Below are 24,611 nucleotides of genomic sequence, written 5' to 3'. Positions count from 1 at the left end.
TACTATGGAATCTCTAGCGCGAAAATTTTACTGCCACCGTTGCATTTGGTTGTCTTTTTAAAGACAGATCACATGCTATGATTTTTTGTGGCGGATATTCTTGAGTTGAGGTTGATTTCGTGTAATCGAATGAACTATATTTTAGTAAAGTCGTCCCAGGAACGCAACTCATCAATATTGGCAATATCATTTTAAAGTCTTCTATTTTAAAATGTATAATACATGTCTGAATTGCCGATATAAACGAGTCAGATTAAATATATTATTAGAAGAATTTTTTATTAACAACAACATTTTTGTTTAATCTAGTATTATTTTGTATTTTGATAACAACACCCGACTTGGGCGGGCTTAATAAAATCATTTTTTTTTGGTAAAGTATCAATAAAAGATTTATAAATAATACCTACAAAAACACAAATAAATCAATACATTAATACATCAATACTGTGGTGTTCCTTTCTGCATAACTATTATTGTTATTATTGTCATTATGTCATTCACTCATGTCAATGTCATGTCATTGTCATATCATTATATCACAGTTTGTCAATCATAATGTATGTACAATTTTAGTTTATTAAAACCTTTAATTCTCAAGGTTTTCATTATTACAATTTAATAAACTAAAATTTATTCAACAATGGATAAACTACTCAAGCCTGATCGACTAGACATCGATTCCAATTCAACAAATGCAACACAACTCTGGACACACTGGAAGAGAACCTTTCAAAACTTTCTAGAAGCAGCTAATGTTTCTGAAGACAAAGATAAACTGAATTTATTGGTGAATTATGTAAATCCTGTAGTATATGAAGCTATAGGTGAATGTACCACCTACACTGATGCAACTGCTACCTTAGAAAAACTATACATAAAACAAAAGAGTGAAATATTTGCCCGGCACACATTATCTACACGAAAGCAACAAGTGGGTGAGTCCATTGATCAATATTTACTAATCTTAAAACACTTAAGTAAGGATTGCAATTTTCAAGCAGTGTCTGCTGATAGAAATAAAGACGATTACATCAGGGACTCTTTTATTCGAGGTTTAAGTGCTTCAAATATTAGGCAAAGACTACTTGAAAGCGCCACTTTAACATTAGATCAAGCATATAATTCAGCCAGAGCTTTAGAAATGGCCCAACAACAATCAGATTCATATATTATGTCAAATTCTATTGTAAATTCTATTACTACTGATAACACCCTTCAGAATACTGCACACGAAACTGATCAAAACAACTCGACTAGCGCAGCTACCTTTTCAAAATGCTGGTTTTGTGGAAAAAGTCGCCATACTAGAGATAGATGTCCTGCTAAAAATCACCAATGCTCTTGTGGTAAATTCGGACATTTTGAGCAAGTCTGTAAAAGTAAGAATCAAAAACAAAAATCACATGTTCATAACAAAACATCTGCTGCTTTAGTTGGAATGCTATCTGCTGCTTCTCCGTCCTGTTTATCAAAAGCTATAATAAAAATTCATGTAAATAATTCTGAGGTTGAAGCTCTAGTAGATACTGGTAGTACAGACAGTTACATTTCAAATAGTATTGCCATTCAAAATCAACTACAAATATTCCCTACAAATTTAAATGTACAAATGGCTTCCTCATCTTTAAACTCTCCAGTTTGCGGCTTTTGCATTGTTAACCTAAAAATATCTGAACATACCTATAAAAATTTTAAACTTTATGTTCTAGAAAACCTATGCTCAGATGTCATAATTGGTCATGATATCCTTAATAAACATTCTGGAGTGCAGTTCAATTTTGATGGTAAGAAACCTCCAATTTCAATCTGTAATCTAACAACAGCAATTGTAAAACCATACCCACTGTTTGCCCATTTAACAGGAAACTGCAAACCTATCGCCGTAAAATCAAGACGCTATTCCTTTGAAGATTCCAAATTCATAGACACTGAAATTCAAAAATTATTGAAAGAAAATATTATTGAAGCAAGCAATTCTCCATGGAGAGCACAAGTACTAGTTACTAGTAATACAAATCATAAAAAACGTATGGTTGTCGATTATTCTTTAACTATTAATAAATTTACTGAACTAGATGCCTACCCTTTACCAAATCTCGAAATTTTAGTAAATAAAATTTCTCAATATGAATACTTTAGTTCAATCGATTTACGAAGTGCTTATCATCAAATTCCCATACTAGAACATGAGAAAATCTATACTGGATTTGAAGCATGTGGCAACCTCTATCAGTTTACAAGAATTCCATTTGGTGTCACCAATGGAGTAGCATGTTTTCAAAGAACGATTAACAACATAATAGAGAATGAAAGATTAACAGATACATTTGCATTCCTAGATGATGTCACTATTTGTGGAACAACAAAAGAACAACATGACAAGAATCTACAAAACTTTATGGAAATCGCAAGGAAATATAAATTAATTTTAAACGATGAAAAATCGAAATTCTGCATGACTCAAATTAATATACTTGGATATACTATTGAAAAGAAAACTATAAAACCAGATGCTGAAAGACTGCAACCCCTTATCAATTTACCAGTACCAACAAATATCACTTCATTAAGAAGAATTCAAGGAATGTTCGCCCACTATTCAAAATTCATACACAAATTTTCGGAAAAGATACATCCTATTGTCAATATCAAAGAATTTCCCTTAAATCAAACTCAAATATATGCCTTTGAAAAGCTGAAACAGGACATTGTAGAAGCAGTAGTCACTTCTGTTGATGAAAATGAAATATTTACAGTTGAAACAGATGCCTCCGAATTTGCCATTGGAGCTCAACTTACACAACAAGGAAAACCAGTAGCATTTTATTCAAGAACACTTTCAAAAACAGAACATAATCATTCAAGTGTTGAAAAAGAAGCTTATGCAATTGTGGAATCCATAAGAAAATGGAGACACTATCTTATGGGCCGACACTTTAAAATTATTACAGACCAAAGGTCAGTTGCTTTTATGTTTGACTTAAAATCAACATCTAAAATTAAAAATGAGAAAATAATGCGTTGGCGTATAGAACTGTCCTGCTATAAATTTGAAATTATTTACAGACCTGGGAATCAAAACATTGTTGCGGATACTCTTTCAAGAATATCTGCTGCTATTCACCCCACTATGTCAGATAAAAATTTATTCAATTTACATAACACAATGTGTCATCCTGGAATAACCAGATTCTATCACTGGATACGATGTAAAAATCTACCTTATTCTTTAGAAGATGTCAAACGAACTATCTCTTCTTGTCCAATCTGTGCTGAAATTAAACCAACATTTTACAAAAACAAAAGCACTTTGATTAAGGCTACAGCACCTTTTGACAGACTGAATATAGACTTTAAAGGACCTTTACCATCTAACAATCAAAATAAATATCTGCTGAATATTGTAGATGAATATTCAAGGTTTCCATTTGCATTCCCATGCTCAAATTTATCATCTTCAACAGTCATCAGTTGTTTAACTGAGTTGTTTACTACTTTCGGAACTCCTGCATATATTCACAGCGATAGAGGATCTTCATTCTTGTCTGCTGAGGTAAAATCATTCCTAACAAGTCATGGTGTTGCTTCCAGTCATACAACTCCATACAACCCTCAAGGAAATGGACAATGTGAAAGATATAATGGTATCATTTGGAAAACAGTTCAACTAGCAATTAAATCTAGAAATCTTCACATAAACCAATGGCAAGATGTACTACCTGATTCTTTACATTCAATTAGATCTTTACTGTGTACCTCTACTAACTGTACTCCACACGAACGTATGTTTAATCATCCCAGAAGATCAACAAATGGTACATCTATTCCAACTTGGCTTAGTACTCCTGGAACTGTTTTCCTCAAGAAACATGTTAGAAATTCGAAATATGAACCTCTGGTGGAAGAAGTCCAACTCCTAGAAGCAAATTCAGACTATGCACATGTCAGATTACCAAATGGAAATGAAACCACAGTATCGGTCCGACACTTAGCTCCGAGAGGAAATACTTCCCTTTTGGCAGTAGATGAGGCAACTATTGAAGATAATGAAAAACATGTAGAAAACCAGTCCCCCATGATAAATCAAAACATGGAACCATTGAACAGTGTAGAAGAAATTAATACCATAGATAGTCAACTTCAACAACCTTTTTCTGCTCCTGGTGACGGTCCAACTACTTCAACTTCAGTTCCCCCAGAACTGATATTGCAAAAGCGAATAAGAAAGCCTCCTTCCCATTTACAAGATTATGTCAGAAACTAACAGCGTGGATGAATGTGGTGTTCCTTTCTGCATAACTATTATTGTTATTATTGTCATTATGTCATTCACTCATGTCAATGTCATGTCATTGTCATATCATTATATCACAGTTTGTCAATCATAATGTATGTACAATTTTAGTTTATTAAAACCTTTAATTCTCAAGGTTTTCATTATTACAAATACATTATCCCATTTTCATTTCAGCCGCCATTATGAATAAGTAATTATGACATTTTAGATGTTTTACCAGCAGGTTTTACGTTTTTGCGCTTTGCGCAGAAATTGGCGCAGTTCTTGTACAATAATCTGTGCCTGAAGGCTGTATGACACTATGCATTTTCTTGTATCATTTAATATCGTTTCTTGTATACATTTTCTTGTATCATTTCTTGTACGTACATTTGTGCCCTGTATGACACTATGCAAGTTCTTGTATCCATAGAAAAAAGTGTTGTGTGATTTGGTAGAATGCGATCTTACTCTTTAAAAAACATGTCACGTATTTCAGTGCCATCTCAGCACCTGGTTAAATGGAAGGATATTACAAATCTGGCCTCCACATAAGTGGTCTGTAGCTTCGACATGATAGGTGTGAAATTTTAAACGTTCTTGTTGTTGATTGGATAGGAAGGGTGCCATAATCTAGCCTCCATGCTAGGTACATAGCCTCCATACGGTACTTCCAATATTTAATATTTTATTCAAGTGGACAATAAAGTTAAAACAAAAACAACTTTTGTTTCTTACTTATTTATTTATAAAATAATGTGACATTTTACATAGAAATATGAGTATTTAATTTGGATTAAATAAATGTTTACTTGTTGAACTTTTCCACTGTCTGCACACAACAGCTGAACGGAGCCATTAGACCTAACAACAGAACGCGAAATAAAGTGTGTATTTTAAAACTGTTGGATAAACAGTACCTACAATCAGAAAATCTCTACCTTACAATCAGAAAAACTTACCTTTAAAAAGGTACTCGATTACAAAATATCAAAAAACACGACTGAATATCAGCTTTTTATGGTGACACAAACACATCACATAACCGACCTTATAAAATAACTGAACGACAACGAACGAACGAACACGAACACTGAACACAGATTCACAGATAGCGCAGGATTTGTCAAATGTCATGTTCCACCAATCACAATGCCGACATCAGCGCCTCTGACAAAATGGAAGGAAAATAAATACGATTACATGTTTTTTATTAGAGTGCGCGGGGCATGCTTGTATCGAAAATTGTATGAAATTCGGCACGTGATTGGTCGAAATTTTGTTTGTCACCCTGTGTCACGTTATGGTAGTACTGCATCTACAGACACAGCTGATTTTAAATATTTTATAAAATTTATAAACTTTTATATAATTAACATTTTAATGTTAACCAGAATTTTACGTTGACTGAGGTTGATTATTTGTGTTTTTGTTTTGTTTTGATATTTGTGCTAAAATATTTACATTAGAATTATCTTCAGTTTGATCCAAATTAGGAACTATTGTATTTTCGTCTATTAAAAAATTATGCACCATGAAACCTAAATTTATAGTTTGAACTTTACTAGGAGCTAAATATATGGTTATTAGTAGAACAGTAGTCCATACCAAACGGTAGGTATATTAAGTATCAATAAAATATTTATAAATAATACCTACAAAAACACAAATAAATTCATCAATACATTATCCCATTTTCATTTCAGCCGCCATTATGCACCCATTATGAGTAAGTAATTATGACATTTTAGATGTTTTACCAGCCAGCCAGCAGGTTTTACGTTTCTGCTCTTTGCGCAGAAATTGGCGCAGTTCTTGTACAATAATCTGTGCCTGACACAAATTCTTGTATCGTTTCTTGTATCTGTGTATGACACTATGCATTTTTTTGACATATCAGAAACGATGCGAGAAACGCTGTGTCTAGGTACACGCTAACGTGTACGCAAATAAAAAAGTTAGGTACACGCGAATTAAACTTCATCAAGCCAGTGACGTCATTATTTAGCGTGCACAGTGACTTTATATTTTGGTACACGCTATTTTGATATGTTTGTGTTTGTTGTTTGTTTGATAGAAAATATTTTTATTAGGGGAAGGGGAAGGGAAGCAAAACTATTCAGATGTTTCAAATTTAATTGTAATAAAACAATATGTATATAAAAGTATATATTCAGGTTGGCAAAATAAATATAAGTTAACATGATATATACAAAATACTGCTAAAATAATTTTTATACGTGTTAATAATTATACCAGTTTATATTGGTGTTTATTTTTGCTGTGGTGTTTATTTTTATTTATACAGGGAGTTGAACTTGTTACGATTTTCACAGAAAATTGGTTATAACTTGATAAATACCCTGTATAACATAATAAACTTTTATATTTTTGTGATATGAAAGTTAAGAAGATTTCGAACATAAAATAAAATCTAGGGTGTTCCATTTAAAAAACATAAGTTTGGTCTGCCACTATTTTATCGAACGCCCTGTAACATTCTAACTAATTTTAGTAATTTTGTAATATGAAGCTCAAAGTTTGCTAAAATTTTTGTTACTAACTTTTATTGCTATCTATTACTATGGCGGATCTACTGAGCTTTATCACACTAATCAATCGCCCCATATATTTTATCTTATTACTTCTGCTACCCTAAATCACGAATTTTTGTCTCATTTATTTTTCATACTGTTTTAGAATGTTGTTAAACTCATTAAAAGAACTAAATAATTGTCCATACTCCATAGTCAATTTAAAAAAACACTAAACAAGTAAAAATAAGGAAACTCTTTACAAATTAATATTAAAGTGTAAACATAATGCGATTAGACAAATTCTAACCACACTCTGACACTCGTGATACTTACAGATACTTAATACCACAGCATACACGCGGCTCAAATTAGCAATTAGCGTTTACCAAAAAACCCAGTTATAGTACACGCTAAATAATGACGTCACTGACTTGATGACATTTAAGCGTGTACCTACTAACTTTTTTATTTGAGTACACGTTAGCGTGTACCTAGACACAGCGTATTAGAAATGATACAAGAAAGTGCATAGTGTCATACAGCCTTTAAGGTGTGATAAATAGATCAACTAGCTCGTTTGTTTGGGTTGTGACCCAAACAAAGAAACAACAAAATTTTTGAATATGAATCCGCAAATAAACCGAATTAGAAATGTTTTTCAGACGGGAGCGGTCTCACCACGGTCATGGACTGAATGACACATGTCATGGACTGCGTTCACCAGAAATAATCGGTTTAAGTTTCAACTAAACAGCTATGTTGCAGCGCTTTAAAACTACGTTTAGTCTGGTGAATGGTATTTTTCCGTTTGACACTTTAGTTAGTTGTTTTTTTTGTGTTCCCACCAATCCCACCTGTTCTATGTATGAACCTAACCTAAAACGAGATTCGTTGTTTTTGTTGATTTATTATACTTATCGTTCAACGATAAATTGGACGTATCTTAAACAAATTTAATTCAAAAATGGATAATATACTATTTACCTTTATTGATGTTTGATAATGAAATGAACAAGAAATAATTTTTGGTGCTACTGGCTGTGCTGGACTTGGCAGAGCAGAACCATTGGATGACCCACCATAAATAAATAATAATTATCACGTAATTATGTTGTTCCTTTACACAGATTTACAATTTCGTGAGCATATACAATTATGTATCTCCTAAGTTTCATTTACTTTATGATTAAAACCATTGTAAAATAAATATTTTCAAATAATCGCGCCATTACAATATATTTCTTAAACACGTTCAATATTGAAGCGATACAAATACTACGTTCAATAAAATGGCGACCGCTTCGTCAACACGTTGAAGTTTAGCCTAAATTGACATGACGTTCACCCGAAAAATCTTAAACAGTTTCAGAGCGCTGACGTAGCGCACTGGTCTGGTGAACGCACCCAAATGACACCCTCTCAGTCGCCATATTGACATAATCTTGACAGCATGTTGGAATGGTCTATTTTGTCACAAATGTCACAGTCAAAGTCAAATAGTCAAATGTCCCGGCGTCGGCATCTTCACTTACAGATTTTAAAATTTCAGTTTTTATTCTTTATTCAGTTGATTTGTAATTGTAAGTAATAAGTAATGGAATTTAACACTGAAATTGATGAAAAGTTTGTTGAACATGACCAAAAATATATCCTTAGTCAGCTGTCCACATCAATGGATTTAAAGAATGAACCAGAAGAAGAAAAGTCCAGTAAAACAAGTATAAGTAATAGAAATAGAAGTGTTACTATTTAGTGTTAAACTTCATTGCACAGCATAATAAATATAATAAATTTTATTATGCTATGCCCAAATACTATTGACAGTCAATAGTATTTGCTATGCTTATTAATTATTGTAATTGTAACCAAGGAACTGTCTGATGGAAGGCCCAGGGCCTCGATTTTTGACCCTTCGCTTCGTATCTGTTTAGTATACGTAGCGAATACGTTCGATAACGAAGCGAAGAGTCAAAAATCGAGGCCCTGGGCTGCTTTGCATGAAGGGGCTAGAATTAGAATGAGATAGGGAAGAGGGCTAGTCAGGGAAGATAATCACCATCTTTTATCTTTTGTAAACAATGTGTAGATTTGTGGTTTGGATTGATTTGTTTTTTTTTTATTTTAATTGAGAGTGGTATTAGATTAACAGTTTTAGACAATACAGGTGCAGTACAACCTTCAAGAGATTCTTAGTTTTATTATATCTGACAATGGTTGAATCTTGCAGTGCAGTGAATTGTCGTAATAGCTGTAAGAAAAATGAGAAAATAAAGTTTCACAGGTTGGCTTAGTCTCTCAATTCATTTTTGTCCATTAAAATTTTCATTGTAGATAAACAATTTGACAAAGTACCTGTCTTAGGATTCCTATAGATCCTAACCGTAGACAATTGTGGTTGCATGCAATAAGAAGAGTAAATTTTATTCCCAGTAAAGCATCCGTAATTTGTGAAAAACATTTCACTTCTGAGGATTACCAACTTAATGTCTTTGGAAATAGGATGTTAAAAAACTCAGCTGTTCCATCTGTGTTTGATTTTCCTGCCCATCTCAAGAAGCAAGGAAGAATTTTAATGAGAAAACATGAAAAATTAACCTCTGAAGAAACAGGTACAGTGGAACCCCGATAAGTCGGCCCCCGATAACCCGGAACTCCGGCTAACCCGGACTGATTTTTATCAGACAAACATTTCAACAATAAAAATGTATTGCTGTTACAAAATCTCGTGAACCTAATTCATTCATTTGGTGACATCAATATACGAACGAAACGATTGAATCCGACATTACTGAAAATATCAGGGTGCAGATGGGACCCTGTCGCGCAATTCGCAGCAAATAAAATAGTCGTATGTTTTTTGCTTCATTTTATTTCGGTTATACATACGCATTTTCAAGGTTCACGAGGTTTTGTACCAACTCTATGTAATATAATATTTGAGAGATAATGGAACCGGATTGAACTACATATACCATAGTAAAAATGACTCATCATGGCACACCACATTCATTGTGGTGTTATCGAAAACAGGCACCTGTATTATGGTTTATTTATTTTAAACTTTCTTAGCATTGTTTGGAAAAGACTATTAAAATTCTTTTTTTAACAATGGTCTTAGTTATCATTGTTATTAAATAACATAACATCAGAGACGGTATTGTGTGTAGTAAAGTCGTATTGTTCGCTTCGGTTTTGTAATCGTTCGTAAATTTATTCAGATTTTGTGTTTGCGTGTCTTTTGTCTATAAGGGCAACAAAACGTAAAAATGTTGTAGTGACAATGGAAAAGAAACTAGAAGCATTAAGTAGAATTGATAAAGGTGAATCTTGCAGCATTAAATTATGGTGTCGGTACATCTACAGTATCGGATTGGAAGAAAAATAGAACTAAAATCGAAGAATTTTTTTTCAAAATGATAACAAAAGACAGTTTGGACAATCGGTGCAAAGCTAATAAAGCTAAGAATGAGACATTTGACGACGCTTTGTATGTGTGGTTTTGTGTGGAATGCGAACGTGGTTTACCAGTGTCTGTGTGACAATTATAACCATATTAAGCATACCATATTTTATTAATTTTTACCATTTTCTCCGGCTAACCCGGATTTTCGATAACCCGGATCGGCCGCGGTCCCAATTAATCCGAGTTAACGGGGTTCCACTGTATATTTTTTTTAAACATTCTGACTCATCCTTTCTGAAGCTTTGTCCATAATTATGTAAAATTTTCAGTGGCAGTCTGTGTAAAACTTTCAGTGTCAATAAATTATACCTATTTCTATTATTTAATACACTCATGGACAAAAATATTACATATTTTGAAATTACCTTGTGAAATGAAATTTTTTGTGCTGCCCTCAGTGTTATAGAAATAGGATATTTTTAAAACCTTTTTATATACTTGGTGTTGGTGTCACGGACTCCGCAAATTTTATAATCCATTTTAAAAATAGTTCTAGGCTACCTAGACACCTGAAATTTTCAGTATAGCTTAGAACTAGCTAACAATGCAATAGTTTACTGCTATTATGCAGTTTAATGTTTACTGCTGTATTTTATTTTATATTCGAAATCTTCGTAACTTTTCGGTTACAAAAATATAAAGGTTTGGTATGTTATACGGGGTATTTACAAAGTTATAACCAATTTTATATGAAAATTGTAACAAGTTTAACTACCTGTATAAATAAAAGCAAGCACAAGGTCAATGGTTTATTGACGTCATATTTTTTATTTATTGTCAAAATTTTTGAAAATGGTTGTTTTGCTAATTTTCTTTATATTAAATACAGGATGAGTCAAAACGCAAGTAAGTACATTATTTTCTCAGTAATTTTAAATAGAACACCCTGTATTTTATATCATTATCGAAAAGTACCATTACTATACTATAATTTTTGTATAACATTCGCTATGCGTAAATTTATTAGTTTTCGAGATAATATCATTTTTCAGAGCAATATTATTAATAATTAGGGGTCTAAATCTTTCCAAATTTTAAGTAAGCCATGACTGAATAATTGTCTAAAACTTACAATTTACGATTGCTGATTATCAATCTGTAATCAAAGTTCGCTACAATTTTTGTTATTAATTTTTATTACTATCTATTACTTATAACAGATTTACAAAGCTTTACCCCACTGACCAATTACACTGTATGGATAAATCGTTTTTTTTTTTATTTCAAACTATTTTCAAAATGCAATGATATTTTAAAGTACGTTAATAAATCGATATCTACAAATTGATGTTGCCTCAGTGGCATTAGACTGCAGATCGAGAGGTCCCCAGTTGGAACCCGGCTGTTGCGTATCTTTTTTTAATTGTTTTAATAAATAATTAAAAGTTTATATACTTAAAATTATATATTTAAACAACCGTGGTATTATAAAAAATACTATTTTATACTAGTGTAATTTTTGGAATCATAATTATAAATAACAGTTAATACACCTACTAAAAAATCATATTTTATAAGTTAATTATTCTTTCCAAACATGTTGTGTCCTATATGTACAATAACAAAACCGTGATATTATAAAAAGTACTTTTTTATTAGAGTGTAATTTTTGGAAATTTAAGCATGTTATCGTTAAATCGTTTATCGTTAAATTATTTTATATTCTTGCCTATAAATAATAAAAAGGTTTTAAGTATTATAAAAAAGTTCTTTTTTATAAAAGTGTAATTATTTCAGAATATAATCAGATTTAAATTTGATATGGGCCATATGGTGGCCAATATTATTTTTAAATTGAATCTTATCAAGGTACCTAAGTACAGTAGAGCGTCGATTATCCGAACGACCGGTTATCCGAACTCCTGACTCCCGCAAGCGTTAGTAATTAATGCTTAAAATATCTTCAATTTTCTTTAATTGTGTATCCAAAAATATGTTGTTGCAAACACTGCACTTTTTTGTTTAATTGCTATTTGTCATTTTCAAGGTATAAACAAATATACAGTTATAAAAATATGGTTTTTATTCACTTGTGGATAAATATGTATGACAATCGCAATATAGTTCGATTATCCGAACAAATCGGTTTTCCGAACACCCATGTCCCCCAATTAGTTCGGATAATCGACGCTCTACTGTGTTCACTATTGTACCGACATGAAGACCTGCGTTATGGTGCATTAACATGAATTTGTTATCCAATATGTCTGGCAAATGGCAAAATATGATCTTCTAAAATGTTTTTAATATAGTACTCGTACAATGACACCTCCACCAAAATTAACCCTCTATATGAGGTTACATCTGGCATACCATTCATCATATGGAAGCAAGATTGACAAAAGTTCGTCTACAGAAGAGTTGGCGAACAGTATGTCAGCTGTAAACTCATACAGTGCTGTGTTTTGGTGGTGGCGGCCTAGTACTATGGAGCAGTATTGCTTTGAAAGGACATACCGAATATGTGGAGGTCATTAGGTGAATGCCAACTGACATGTACAGCTGGTTCCAAATAAAACTGATACGACTCTTAAAGCGTATTTTGTAGAAAATTGAGCAGTGCATTTTGAAGGATAAATACTTATTATTTACATGCTGTCACTGTCACTGCCAAATCTTAAAATTTGTCAGATAACTTATTCTGTTCAACCTCAAAAAATGGCTGTTTGTTTATTTATTTTATTATTTGTCTGTCATAATAAATATATTAGGTTTGTTCTAGCAAACAGTCAAACTAGTCAAAAACCGTCAGCAAACAGTTGGTCAGTGAGACAACATAATACAGTCACCAGTGCTATCCCCTCTACTCGCGCTGGTCCACTATTCGCTGATGGTTTCAAACCGTTTGAAACTGATGTTAGAACAAACCTAATATAATGTCAGACCAATCATACACTGCTCAAAATGATCAAATCTTACTAAGAGTCGTATCAGTTTTTTAGGAACCAGCTGTACATTGAAAACATTTTATTAGATCATGTTTTACCATTTGCATGCCTCATTGGATATGACATATTGAGTGGACATGTGATAAGAATGGGAGAGGATAGGCTCCCTAAAAGAGCACTGAATGCTAGAATGCAGGGAGACTGGTTGGAAAGTCAAGAAAGAGCTGGGAAGACACAGTAAACAGTGACGCCCTGTGACACAAGCCCTTTTAGGAGTATGTGTATGGAAAAGAACAGTCACAGACAAGCAAGGGTGGAGGCAAAAAATAAAGGAGGCCTAGAAGAAGAAGGCCTAGTACTACGGAGCAGTATTGCTTTGAAAGGATATACCGAATACATGGAGGTCATTAGGTGAATGCCAACTGACATGTACATTGAAAACATTTCATATCATATTTTGCCAATTGCACGCCTCATTGGATATGACATATCGACGGTCTAATTCTAATACCCTGTATCTGCAAAAAATCTGAATTTCTGATTTTCACGGCAAACGATTAACAAAACAGTTATCCATCTATACACAATACCCCAATCTAAACAAAAAATTCTATGAACCTCTAAAGGCCCCGTCTCACCATCAAATAATTGACAGTTATTTGATCAAACTTGACAGTTAGTGACACAAAGTGACAGTTAGTATGTATAGTTTATGTCACTAGTCAAGTTTGACTGTCAAGTTTGATCAAATAACTGTCAATTATTTGATGGTGAGACGGGGCCTTAATAAAGGTCTTCTAATACCCCGTAACTGAATATCTATAAAATTGATAAGAAATTCCCCATATCATAATAATTTGTTTCGGTGCCGCCCAAAATCCCGACAGCCAAAATCCCGAGAGCCGAAATCCCGACGGCCAAAACACCGACACACCAGAATCCCGACAGGCCAGAATACCGACAAGCCAAAATACCGACATGCAACATTCCTCGCATAAGTAAAAATTCCGACTACTACATTTTGTTTAGTAACAAAAATTAAAAAACAGATGGCCATAAACAAAAAAACAAGAACTAAATGTAATTATATGTTAAAAAGAAACTTATCAAACCTGTCGGGATTCTGACCTGTCGGGATTCTGGCGTGTCGGGATTTTGGCCGTCGGGATTGTGGCTGTCCGGATTTTGGCTGTCGGGATTTTGGGGTAGACCCAATTTGTTTGAGTCCATACAGGATATTATTATAGCAATATCCCGATACGGGAAATTGCTGTATTTTTTTTACGAATATTTTTAAAGATAGTATTGCAAAAAACAGAAAAAACCTCCTACTGTAAATAACCTCTTGTCAGATACGGGCTATTAGAATTATACCGTCGATATTGGTGCTAATGCAAGTCTTCATGTCGCTAGAGTAGTGAATACTTACCTTGATAAAATTCAATTTAATAATTATATTGGACACTTTAAAACGTCGCATTCGCAAAAAAGGCCTATTCCTATGATACTGGGGGCTAAGGAAGGCAGCACAAAAAATTTCATTTCACATACATATATGCAATATTTTTGTTTTTGAGTATATATTTATATTTCTCAAAATTGGTGTTTTATTTAGAATAATAATAATTACTCAATACATCTAATAATACCAGGCGTTTATCCCGTTTCAGTTACTCATATTAATTTTAAACCTGTTTTAATCTCGAAAATCAGTATACTTTGCAATGCACTCTAATCAAATCTGCACATTTTTTCCCTGGCGAGCTTTGTCTCTCTCTAGGACCTCTTTCTTGTATGTTGGCCACAATCTCGCTTCACTGTTTGAATGGGATGTAGCCCGATCAGGGAACACAAAATTTACGAAAACCTCCAAAAAAATAAAGCAAGGATCAAAATTTGGGAATAGGTAGTTGAAATTGTCTTTTATTATATAAGAAAAAGTTTAAAATTCTACATCCCCTCCATTTTATAAAAATTGGGAAATACGGGGTGAAAAATATTTTCTCGGGGGTGAAAAAATATACGTTCAAAATAAGTCCGAAATTGTATAAAATGACTAATTCTAAGTAACTTTTGTTCTATAGAGTTTTTTCACTAAGTTTATACTTTTCGAGTTATTTGCGAGTGAATATGTTCATTTTTAACAAAAAAAAAAACATGTTTTTGGACGGTTTTTCGCAGATAGCTCAAAAAGTATCTAGCGAAAAAAAGATTCTTAGCAAAAATATAGCTTATAAAAAACTGAAAAAAAAAGTGTATGCGTGAGGTCTGTAGACCTAGTAGAAGCAGAGTTATAACTAATGAAAAGTAGATTCTTCTTCGTCAAATTCCAAATCGAATATTTCAATTTGAAATAACGCAAAAACGGAGCTCTTTTCGGGGAAAATTCATTACAACTTTTTTAAAGTGTTTAAAAAAATGTTTATTTTTGTTTTTTAAAAAAAACTTCTGTCATTAAAAGTAAGTGAGTTACGCTCAAAATATTGCTGGTCTCTTTTATTTTTTGCTAAAAAAATAGCGAAAATCACCCCCTGATTAGCTTCCCAAATAAAATTAATCGTTACCGCTTCACAAGTTACTTTACTTATGTATTGTTTATATATTATCTATAAGCTTCATTGGTTCAAAGTGCTCATTTTTGAAAAAAATTGGATTTAAAATAAAACATTTTTTTTAAATTTTGAAAAAAAAATGGAATTTTTTATGGAATTAACTTAAAAATTATTAGTAATGCACCAAAAATTTTAAAGAGTAATAAAATGTTCGTTTTGCTTTTCTGATTATTTTTCATTTTTTGTTTTCTTGTTAGACAAAAATTGGTTATGCTATGGCTATTCAAAATAATATGCCTAAACTCGTGATTAGTTACTCGTTCAAGACATTTTAACTACAGCTTTTTCAAAAATAAGCACTTTGAACCGATGAAACTTATAGATCATATAAATAATACATAAGCAAAGTAACTTGTTAAGTGGTAATGATAAAATTTATTTGTGATGCTACTTAGGGGGATATTTTCGCGATTTTTTTACCAAAAAGTAAAAGGGACCAACAATATTTTGAGCGTAACTCACTTACTTTTAATGTTAGAAGTTTTTTCAAAAACAAAAATAAACCTTTTTTGTAAACACTTTAAAAAAGTTAAAATGAATTTTCCCCGAAAAGTGCTCCGTTTTTGGGCTATTTCACATTGAAATATTCGATTTGGAATTTGACGAAGAACCTACTTTTTATTAGCTACATCTCTGCTTCTACTGTGTCTACAGACCTCAAGCATACACCATTTTTTATAATATACACCGGAGATAACTCAAATACTTACTTTTTGAGTTATCTCCGAAAAACCGTCCAAAACATGTTTTTTTTTTGTTAAAAACGAACATATTCACTCGCAAATAACTCGAAAAGTATTGACTTAGCGAAAAAACTCTATAGAACAAAAGTTGTTTAGAATTAGTCATTTTATCAAATTCCGGTCTTATTTTGAATGCATATTTTTCACCTTCGATGGGGGGTATTCCCCTCCATTTTTGTAAAATGGAGGGGATGTAGAATTGTAAACTTTTTCTTATATAATAATAGACCATTTCAACTACCTATTCCCAAATTTTCATCCTTCCTTTATTTTTATTGGGGTCAGATTTGTTCTTTGATCGGGCTAATGTGCCATTCCATCAGTATTAACAGTTCATTGATTGTAACAGATATATTTTTTATTAGCAGTGGGAGTAAAACTCAAAATTAAGGAAGAGTTTGTTGAAGGCGGCCAAATATATGTAGAGAGTCAGCTATTTACATCTCTAGATCATAAAGAGTTGAAGAATGAACCAGAAGAAGATATTTCAGGTAAGACAAATAAAAAAAGTACAGTAAAACCTCGATATAACGGACCTCTATTTAACGGACTTCGGATATAACGGACAAAAAATCAGATCATATGTAAAAAAAATTTGAATGCAAAAAAATATGAAAAATCGAATTCTAGAAGGAAAAACAACAAGAATGGGATCTCGGCACTGCTTTGTGCTAACGCCGATGGATCGCATGGATTGATTACTGTAATTGTTGGTAAATCTCGTAAACCTAGTGTTGTCAAAGATATAATCGTCAAAAGGCATCATCTGCTGGTTTCATATTATATCTCTAATAGGGCATGGTTCACCAGAGATATTTTCAAAAATTGGTTTTTAAAGGATTTGTACCTGCAGTGAGAAAATTTCAAGAGAAGAAACGTAATACCGCCTAAAGATGTGAAATGTTTATTGATTTTAGAAAAAGCTCCTGCTGATCCCCCTGAAAGTATCCTAAATTCACAAAATGGCAACTTTAATTGTATGTTTTGCCAAAAAATACGTCGCTTATTCAACCCATGAATCAGTGAATCATTTTGTCAACCAGTTGCAGAAAGTTTTTAGATGAAGTAGAAAAGTAAAAAAGTAGCGAACAAAACTGTATTCCTTCTTTAACTTCCAGATTTGTACACTGTATCTAAATACAGTACCTACATATTAAAAATTTTTTTTATTTATTTTAAACCTATTTTTATACAACGGACTTTCGGCTTTAACGGACATCCCGTCCCCCCAATTAGTCCGTTATATCGAGGTTTTACTGTATAACAGTGTGATGTAATAAGTACTTATTGAAATAGGGAAGAATTTAAAAAATATTATACACTCTGGGCCAAAATTAACCGGCCACCTTAAAAATGGGTCATTTTTGATGTCTTATATCTCCAAAACCTGTTATCCGATTTAAGTGATTTTTTTTTAATATGTTATAGCCTCATTCCTTGACAATATCGTTATGATAATATTGTTGCTAAACAGGTAAATTATGACTGTATACCGGGCGTACGAAGCAAACTGTGTTTTTTCTTAAAGTTTGCATCACCCTGTGGAATATTCTAACATTTGTAGAATACTGAAATTAAAACCTAACTGTAGCCTCATGCTTTCTTAACATTTTGTTTTTTGATTGATTCGCTTATGTTGGATAATAAAAAAGTTAGGTGCTTTAACAACTAGACATGTTTTTTATCAATACAGGGTGTTTTTAAAAAATTTTGGCAAAGTTTAAGGGGTACTTCTGCATGAAAAAATAATGACAGTTTGCTTTATAAACTTAGGTCCGCAAATGCTTCGTTTCCGAGATAGGAAGTGTTAAATTTTTCTGATAAACTGACGATTTATTTATTGCTTTAAAACCGGTTGAGATATGCAAATGCAATTTGGTGGGTTTTATGACGTAGTTATTGCACATTTTTTGGCATACAATTAAGCATTTAATATTCACCATTGGCGCGCATACGGGTAATATGATGGCTCATATTACCCGTATGCGCGCCAATGATGAATATTAAATTCTTAATTGTATGTTAAAAAATATGCAATAACTACGTCATAAAACCCACCAAATTGCATTTGCATATCTCAACAGGTTTTAAAGCAATAAATAAATCGTCAGTTTGTCAGAAAAATTTCAACACCCCCTATCTCGGAAACGAATCATTTGCGGACATAGTTTATAAAGCAAACTGTCATTATTTTTTCATACAGAATTACCCCTTAAACTTTGCCAAAAATTTTTAAAAACACCCTGTATTGATAAGAAACATGTCTAGTTGTTAAAGCACCTAACTTTTTTATTATCCAACCTAAGCGAATCAATCAAAAAACAAAATGTTGAGAAAGCATGAGGCTATAGTTAGGTTTTAATTTCAGTATTCTACAAATGTTAGAATATTCCACAGGGTGATGAAAACTTTAAGAAAAAAAACACAGTTTGATTCGTACACCCGGTATACAATGAAAATTTACCTGTTTAGCAACAATATTATTATAACGATATTGTCCGGGAATACGGCTATAACATATTAAAAAATCACTTAAATCGGACAACAGGTTTAGGAGATATAAGACATCAAAAATGACCAATTTTTAAGCTGACCGTTTAATTTTGGCCCAGAGTGTAGAAACATTATTTTTCATCAATGTTTTCCTATAAAAAGATTTAATAGCAAAAATCCTAAAGAGAGTTGTACAAGTGCACCAGAGGTTCTTCTTCTTCTGTTGCCCTTTAATTCGTCCAATTTTGAACATAGGCTTCCTCCGTCCACTTCTGTTTAGTGCTTTCTGTTTCCAGTGCGTTCCTCCTATCTTTTTAACGTCGTCTCCCCATCTCATCTGGGGTCGTCCTCCTGCTCTCTTTTCTGTCCATGGTCTCTATTGTTGTATCGTGGTATTCCACCTATTGTCCGTTTGTCAAGCGTTACGACCTGCGAAGCTCCATTTTAGCCTGGCTATATGTTGTCCTGCGTCTTTGACTTTTGTTTTATTTCTTTCTTACCCAGTTGTTTTGCTTTTTGTCTGTTAAGACTAGCACCAGAGGTTACTTCCTGCAAATCGTGGCTGGATATTTTGTTCACTTTAAGTGCCAATAATGAGCTGTATCGAGGGGACTATAGGGCTGAAAAGCATAGATATAATAAACTTTTGGTTGAGTCTCAAAAAAATTTGTACCATAAAAGGTTGGAAATTAGTGAAAACAAGTCAAAGTTTCATGGCAAATAATCAAAGAAATTTAAGGGAACTCAAAAGCTCCAATGTTCTTGGCTTACAAGGTGAGTAAGGCTCTATCCAATGAAATCAACACATTTTCACAAGCTGGTGGAAAACATCAGCATGAATATCAGCACGGTCTCAGAAAGTATGTTTTTGTTTTCTGTTTCTAAAACTGAAATTCTAAAAATAATTCAAAATCTAAAAAATAAACATAGCTCGGGCCATGGCTCTAACTTACATTATAAATAAGTCCTTCTCATATAAAATATGGCTATTTTCCACAAAATTTAAAGATAGCTCTGGTGAAACCACTGCACCAGAAATGTGATCCAAGTAAAGTGGAAAATTATCCACCCATCAGTCTTCTCTCATCCTCTAAGATTTTTGAAAAAGCTATGTATAATAGACTTGAAAATTTTTTCAGGTCAAAAAAATCTTCTTAAACAAACTCATGGTTTCCTAAAGGGCAAATCAACTGATACAGCTATATTTGACTTTGTTACAAAAATACTTGAAAATTTGGAACTAAAAAACAAAACACTAGTAGGAGCTTTTCTAGATCTGTCAAAAGCTTTTGACAGTTTAGATTTTTAGATCTTCAAATACTGCTGATCAAACTTGACAAGTATGGAATATGAAGCCCAGCTTTACGTTGTATAGAGTTATTTATCACAGGAAGATCACCAAGAGTTTGTCTGAAAATTGATGGTGAGAGAACACTCTCAGAAGCACTGAATCTCGAGTTGGGGGTACCTCAGGGAAGTGGTCTACTTTTTTTATTTCTTGTATACATCAATGATCTTGCTAAATCTGTAACAGATGAATCATCTAACCCTATTAATTTCGCGGTTGACTCGAATTATCTAATTTGGGCCAAAACTGTTGAAGAGTTGCTCTTAAAAACAGGTGAAAATCTGGAGAGGGCTGAGAGATGGTTTGCTGGGAATAGATTATTGTTTAACTGTGATAAGACTGTCTTCATCTATTTTATTTAGAACCATTCAGTCTTGAGATTCGATCACAAACGTGGTAAATATTCAATCAGACCACATAGAAACATAAAACCACTATCAAATTCCTGGGTATCTACATTGACAAATATCTGCGGTGGCATGTACAACTATTGCAGTTATGTAAAAAACTGAACTCTGCATGATACTCAAAAAGAGTGCTTAAAGAGTATTTACAGCAGGATACTCTTACTGTTTATTATGTTAACTTTTATTCTCAGCTACCTTATCAGAGCTTCTTATCATTCAGAAAAAAGTAGTACGGATTATTCTTGGGATGAAAATGAAGGACTCATGCAGGGGAAAATTTAAACTACTAAATATACTTACTTTTCCAGCCATGTACATTTATGAATGTTTAAAGTTTCTTTTTAAAAACCCTTCAGTTTTAACCATTTCATACCCATCACACAAAAGCTCTAAACCTAACTATCCCTAGACACAGGCTTACTAATAGAATGGAGTCCACTATATGCCTGTATCAAATTCCATAAGTTACCATCAGCATTAAAATAAGAGAATCAATTTGGAAGATTTAAGAAAGAGTTATTTAAATATCTGGTCATTGTAGAACCATATACGGTGGTGGAATACCTGAAGTATTAGTTGTTTTGTTTTGTATCTTGTAGTGTCTAATTCTAATTTTAATTATAATAATCGTTCTATTAGTACATTCTTTCACGGTTTTTGCTGTAAATTGTATAGAACCGCTTGGATTGACATGAAATTTGGCATACGCATAGCTAACATGTCAAAGAAAAAAAGTGATATGGTGCCGACGTGTGCTTTTGCGCTGGGGGTGATTTTCACCCCATCTCGAGGGGTGAAAAAATATATGTCCAAGATAAGTCCCTGAAATGGATATACTGACTAATTTTAAGCAACTTTTGTTCTATAGAGTTTTTTCACGAAGTCAATACTTTTCGAGTTATTTGTAAGTGAATATGTTCATTTTTCAACCAAAGAACCACGTTTTTAGACGGTTTTTCGCAAATAACTCAAGACGTAAGCATTTTGTCAAAAAAATATTCTTAGAAAAACTATAGCCTATAAAAAAGTGAAAAAAACGGTGTATATTTTAGGTCTCTAAACCTAGCAAAAGCAGAGTTATAGCTAATGAAAAATAGGTTCATATTCGAAAAATTCCAAATAGAATAATTCAATGTGAAATATCCAAATAATGAAGCATTCTTGGGGAAAACACATTACAACTTTTTTAAAGTGTTTAAAAAAGCTTTATTTCTGTTTTTATAAAAAAAATTTCTAGCATCAAATGTAAGCAAGTTACGCTCAAAATAAAGTTGGTCCCTTTTGTTTTGGCAAAAAAAATCAGGAGGATCACCCCCCAATTAGCAACTTAAATGAAATTAATCGTTACTGCTTCACAAGTTATTTTACTTATGTTGTGTTTATATGATCAGTAAGTTTCATCGATTCAAAGTGCTTATTTTTGAAAAAATTTGGTTTTAAAGTAAAATTTTTAAAAATTTTAATTTTGAAAAAATGATTTTTTTCAAGATAACTTAAAAATTGTTAGAGATACCAAAAATCTGAAACAATAAAAAAAGTCGGCTTTACTTTTCTGAATATTTTGTATTTTTTGTTTTTCTGTACGACAAAAATTGTTTAAGATTCGGTTTTTCTAAATTTGCATACACTCGTGTTAAGTAACTCATTCAAGCCCCCCAGTAAATGAACGGGAAATTCGGCGATACCGTGTAATTTTCAGGGGCAACTCCGAATTGCATGAAAATTTGGATTTAGGTTCTACTTACCCTCCACTTCAAAGTTGAAATTGTACCGTTGGTTGCTTTTACTTGGGGGGTGACAGTCACCCCTTCTCGGGGGTGAAAAAACATACGTTCAAGATAAGACCGGAAATGGATAAATTGACTGATTTTAAGCAACTTTTGTTCTATAGAGTTTTTTACGTAAGTCAATACTTTTTGAGTTATTTGCCATTGAAAATGTTGATTTTTCGACAAAAAAACTACGTTTTCAGACGGTTTTTCGCAAATAACTCAAAAAGTAAATATTTTATCGAAAAAATACCCTTAGCAAAATTGTAGCTTATAAAAAACCCAAAAAGATGGTGTATCAGTAAAGTCTATCAATCAAATAAAAACAAAGTTGTAGCTCATGAAAAATACGTTCTTATTCGTCCAATTCCAAATCGAATATTTCAAGGTGAAATCACCGAAAAATCAAGCACTTTTCGGGAAAAACCCATTTAAACTTTTTTAAAGTGTTTATAAAAAGCTTTGATTTAATTGTTCACAGAAGTTTTAGCATAATTGATGGATTCGACCGTTACTTGATGGAAGTTCATTTTATCTCACAATAAAACACTGAAAAACGTTTGTTTTCTATACTTCCACAAAATTTATTACAACTATGTTATTACTACAGCTGTTTCGGCAAAGTGCCTTTCTCAAGTGATATATTTTACAATGTGTTTGCCTTTTTAAGTCTTTAACTGAAGAGGTTGAGGAGTGGGGAGCTGTTTGTCTCGAGTTGGTCATTCAGAATTATATCTGTATTTTTCAATTTATGAATTTCCATTGATTCTAAAAGTGATAGCTTAAGGCCTTTATTTTGAATATGTAGAATTTGAACCTCTTCATTGAAAGAATGATTATGATCTATAAGGTGAAGTGCGTATGTAGAAGTGTCTGTTTTTCTATTGTTGAAAGCCCTTTTGTGATCTGCTATCCGTTTGTCAAAAGTTCTGCCAGTTTGACCGATGTAAGTTTTCTGACAGTCACCACAAGTTAGTTTGTACACACCACTTGTAGTTGCTTTCTCTTTCGGCTTTTATTGTTTTTAATATGTTTGCTTAAGTTGTTGTTAGTTCTGAAAGCTGGTGTTATTCCTTTCTTTTTTATGTATCTGGCTATTTTTGTTGTTATTTTGCCAGTATATGTGAGAGAGCAGAAGGTACTGGGTTCTTTCTGTGGTGGTGGATACACTAATTTCAAGGCTTTCTTATGAAGTTTTTGGTTTAAAATGTTGATAACTGTTTGTTCGTTATAGCCATTGTTTACTGTGTTCCTCCTACAGAAACTTTTGTTTTAGTTAAAAACCTTTTAGAACATAATAGTACAAATCGGATCATTGTATCATGCCCGACTGCGACCTACTTGGGAGTACTGTTCACCAGGACTCTTAACTGGGACGCAGATCTAAAGGCAACTTTGGATAGGGTGAGGAACAGGGCCAGACTTCTCAACCCTCTCTCTGGACGAATTGGCAAGACGCACAAGAAGACTCTCATACACACTTACAAGACCTTTATTCGACCCGTCATTGAGTACAAATCATGCCTCTACTCTCTTTGCGCTAGAGCACAAAAAGAGAGGTTGTTGCGAGTGGAACGTAGAATCTTGCGTAGATGCAACTACGAGCACTGGAGATATCCCTCAAACGAAATCCATAACATCTCAAACATCCCCAAAATCAGTGAGAGAATAAACTCTCTGAACAGGAACTTCACAAGCAAAGTAATCAACTGTCCCCCCTCCGACACACAAGAATCTCTCAAATGTTCCTGTTCATCTTCCGGCCACGTATTCTACCGAAAGCCCAAACGCAAAAAGATTCATCTACCGTCTGCTCTAATGCAAACATGCATTGACGAACTCCCAGTAGAATACGAAAACATCCTCGAGGCTACCCCGTTAGCCTTCCGCACCCACCTATAACACATCCTCTTCCCTACCCCGAACAGGGAGAAGTTGGTTTTTTGCGGTTTCCCAACTTCATTGCACAATTATACCTGTTCGTCCCAAGAAAATAGCCGCAACTATTTTCATCACTCGAACGCTCACTGTCCACGCTGCGCTCAAAAGCCACCTCCTGACCGCCGACGAGG

At 33.1% G+C, this 24,611-nt stretch overlaps 2 protein-coding genes across 5 annotated transcripts in view; both read left to right on the top strand.

Annotated features, from left to right (window-relative positions):
- Positions 1-643: 643 nt before the first annotated feature.
- LOC126886113 (uncharacterized) lies at positions 644-4,416 on the top strand. Its single transcript, XM_050652957.1, has 2 exons — positions 644-1,349; positions 4,409-4,416. The coding sequence occupies exons 1-2, from the start codon at positions 644-646 to the stop codon at positions 4,414-4,416; spliced, it is 714 nt and encodes a 237-aa protein (XP_050508914.1).
- A 3,871-nt stretch (positions 4,417-8,287) lies between these two features.
- The window catches only part of LOC126886508 (zinc finger protein 501-like), a 92,515-nt gene continuing 76,191 nt past the window's right edge, over positions 8,288-24,611 (top strand). The window contains exons 1-2 of one of the 4 annotated variants that reach the window (XM_050653473.1): positions 8,288-8,540; positions 16,888-17,013. In XM_050653473.1, the coding sequence (XP_050509430.1) occupies positions 8,411-8,540; positions 16,888-17,013 (256 nt within the window). In that variant the 5' untranslated portion in view covers positions 8,288-8,410. The remainder of the gene's footprint in view (positions 8,541-16,887; positions 17,014-24,611) is intronic. The other 3 variants (XM_050653472.1, XM_050653471.1, XM_050653475.1) reach the window with 3 other exon arrangements.

The sequence above is a fragment of the Diabrotica virgifera genome, chromosome 6 (genome assembly GCF_917563875.1).
Source record: "Diabrotica virgifera virgifera chromosome 6, PGI_DIABVI_V3a".
NCBI lineage: Eukaryota > Metazoa > Arthropoda > Insecta > Coleoptera > Chrysomelidae > Diabrotica > Diabrotica virgifera.
The sequence above is the reverse complement of the archived record's forward strand: the minus strand, read 5'-3'. Positions and strand labels throughout refer to the sequence as shown.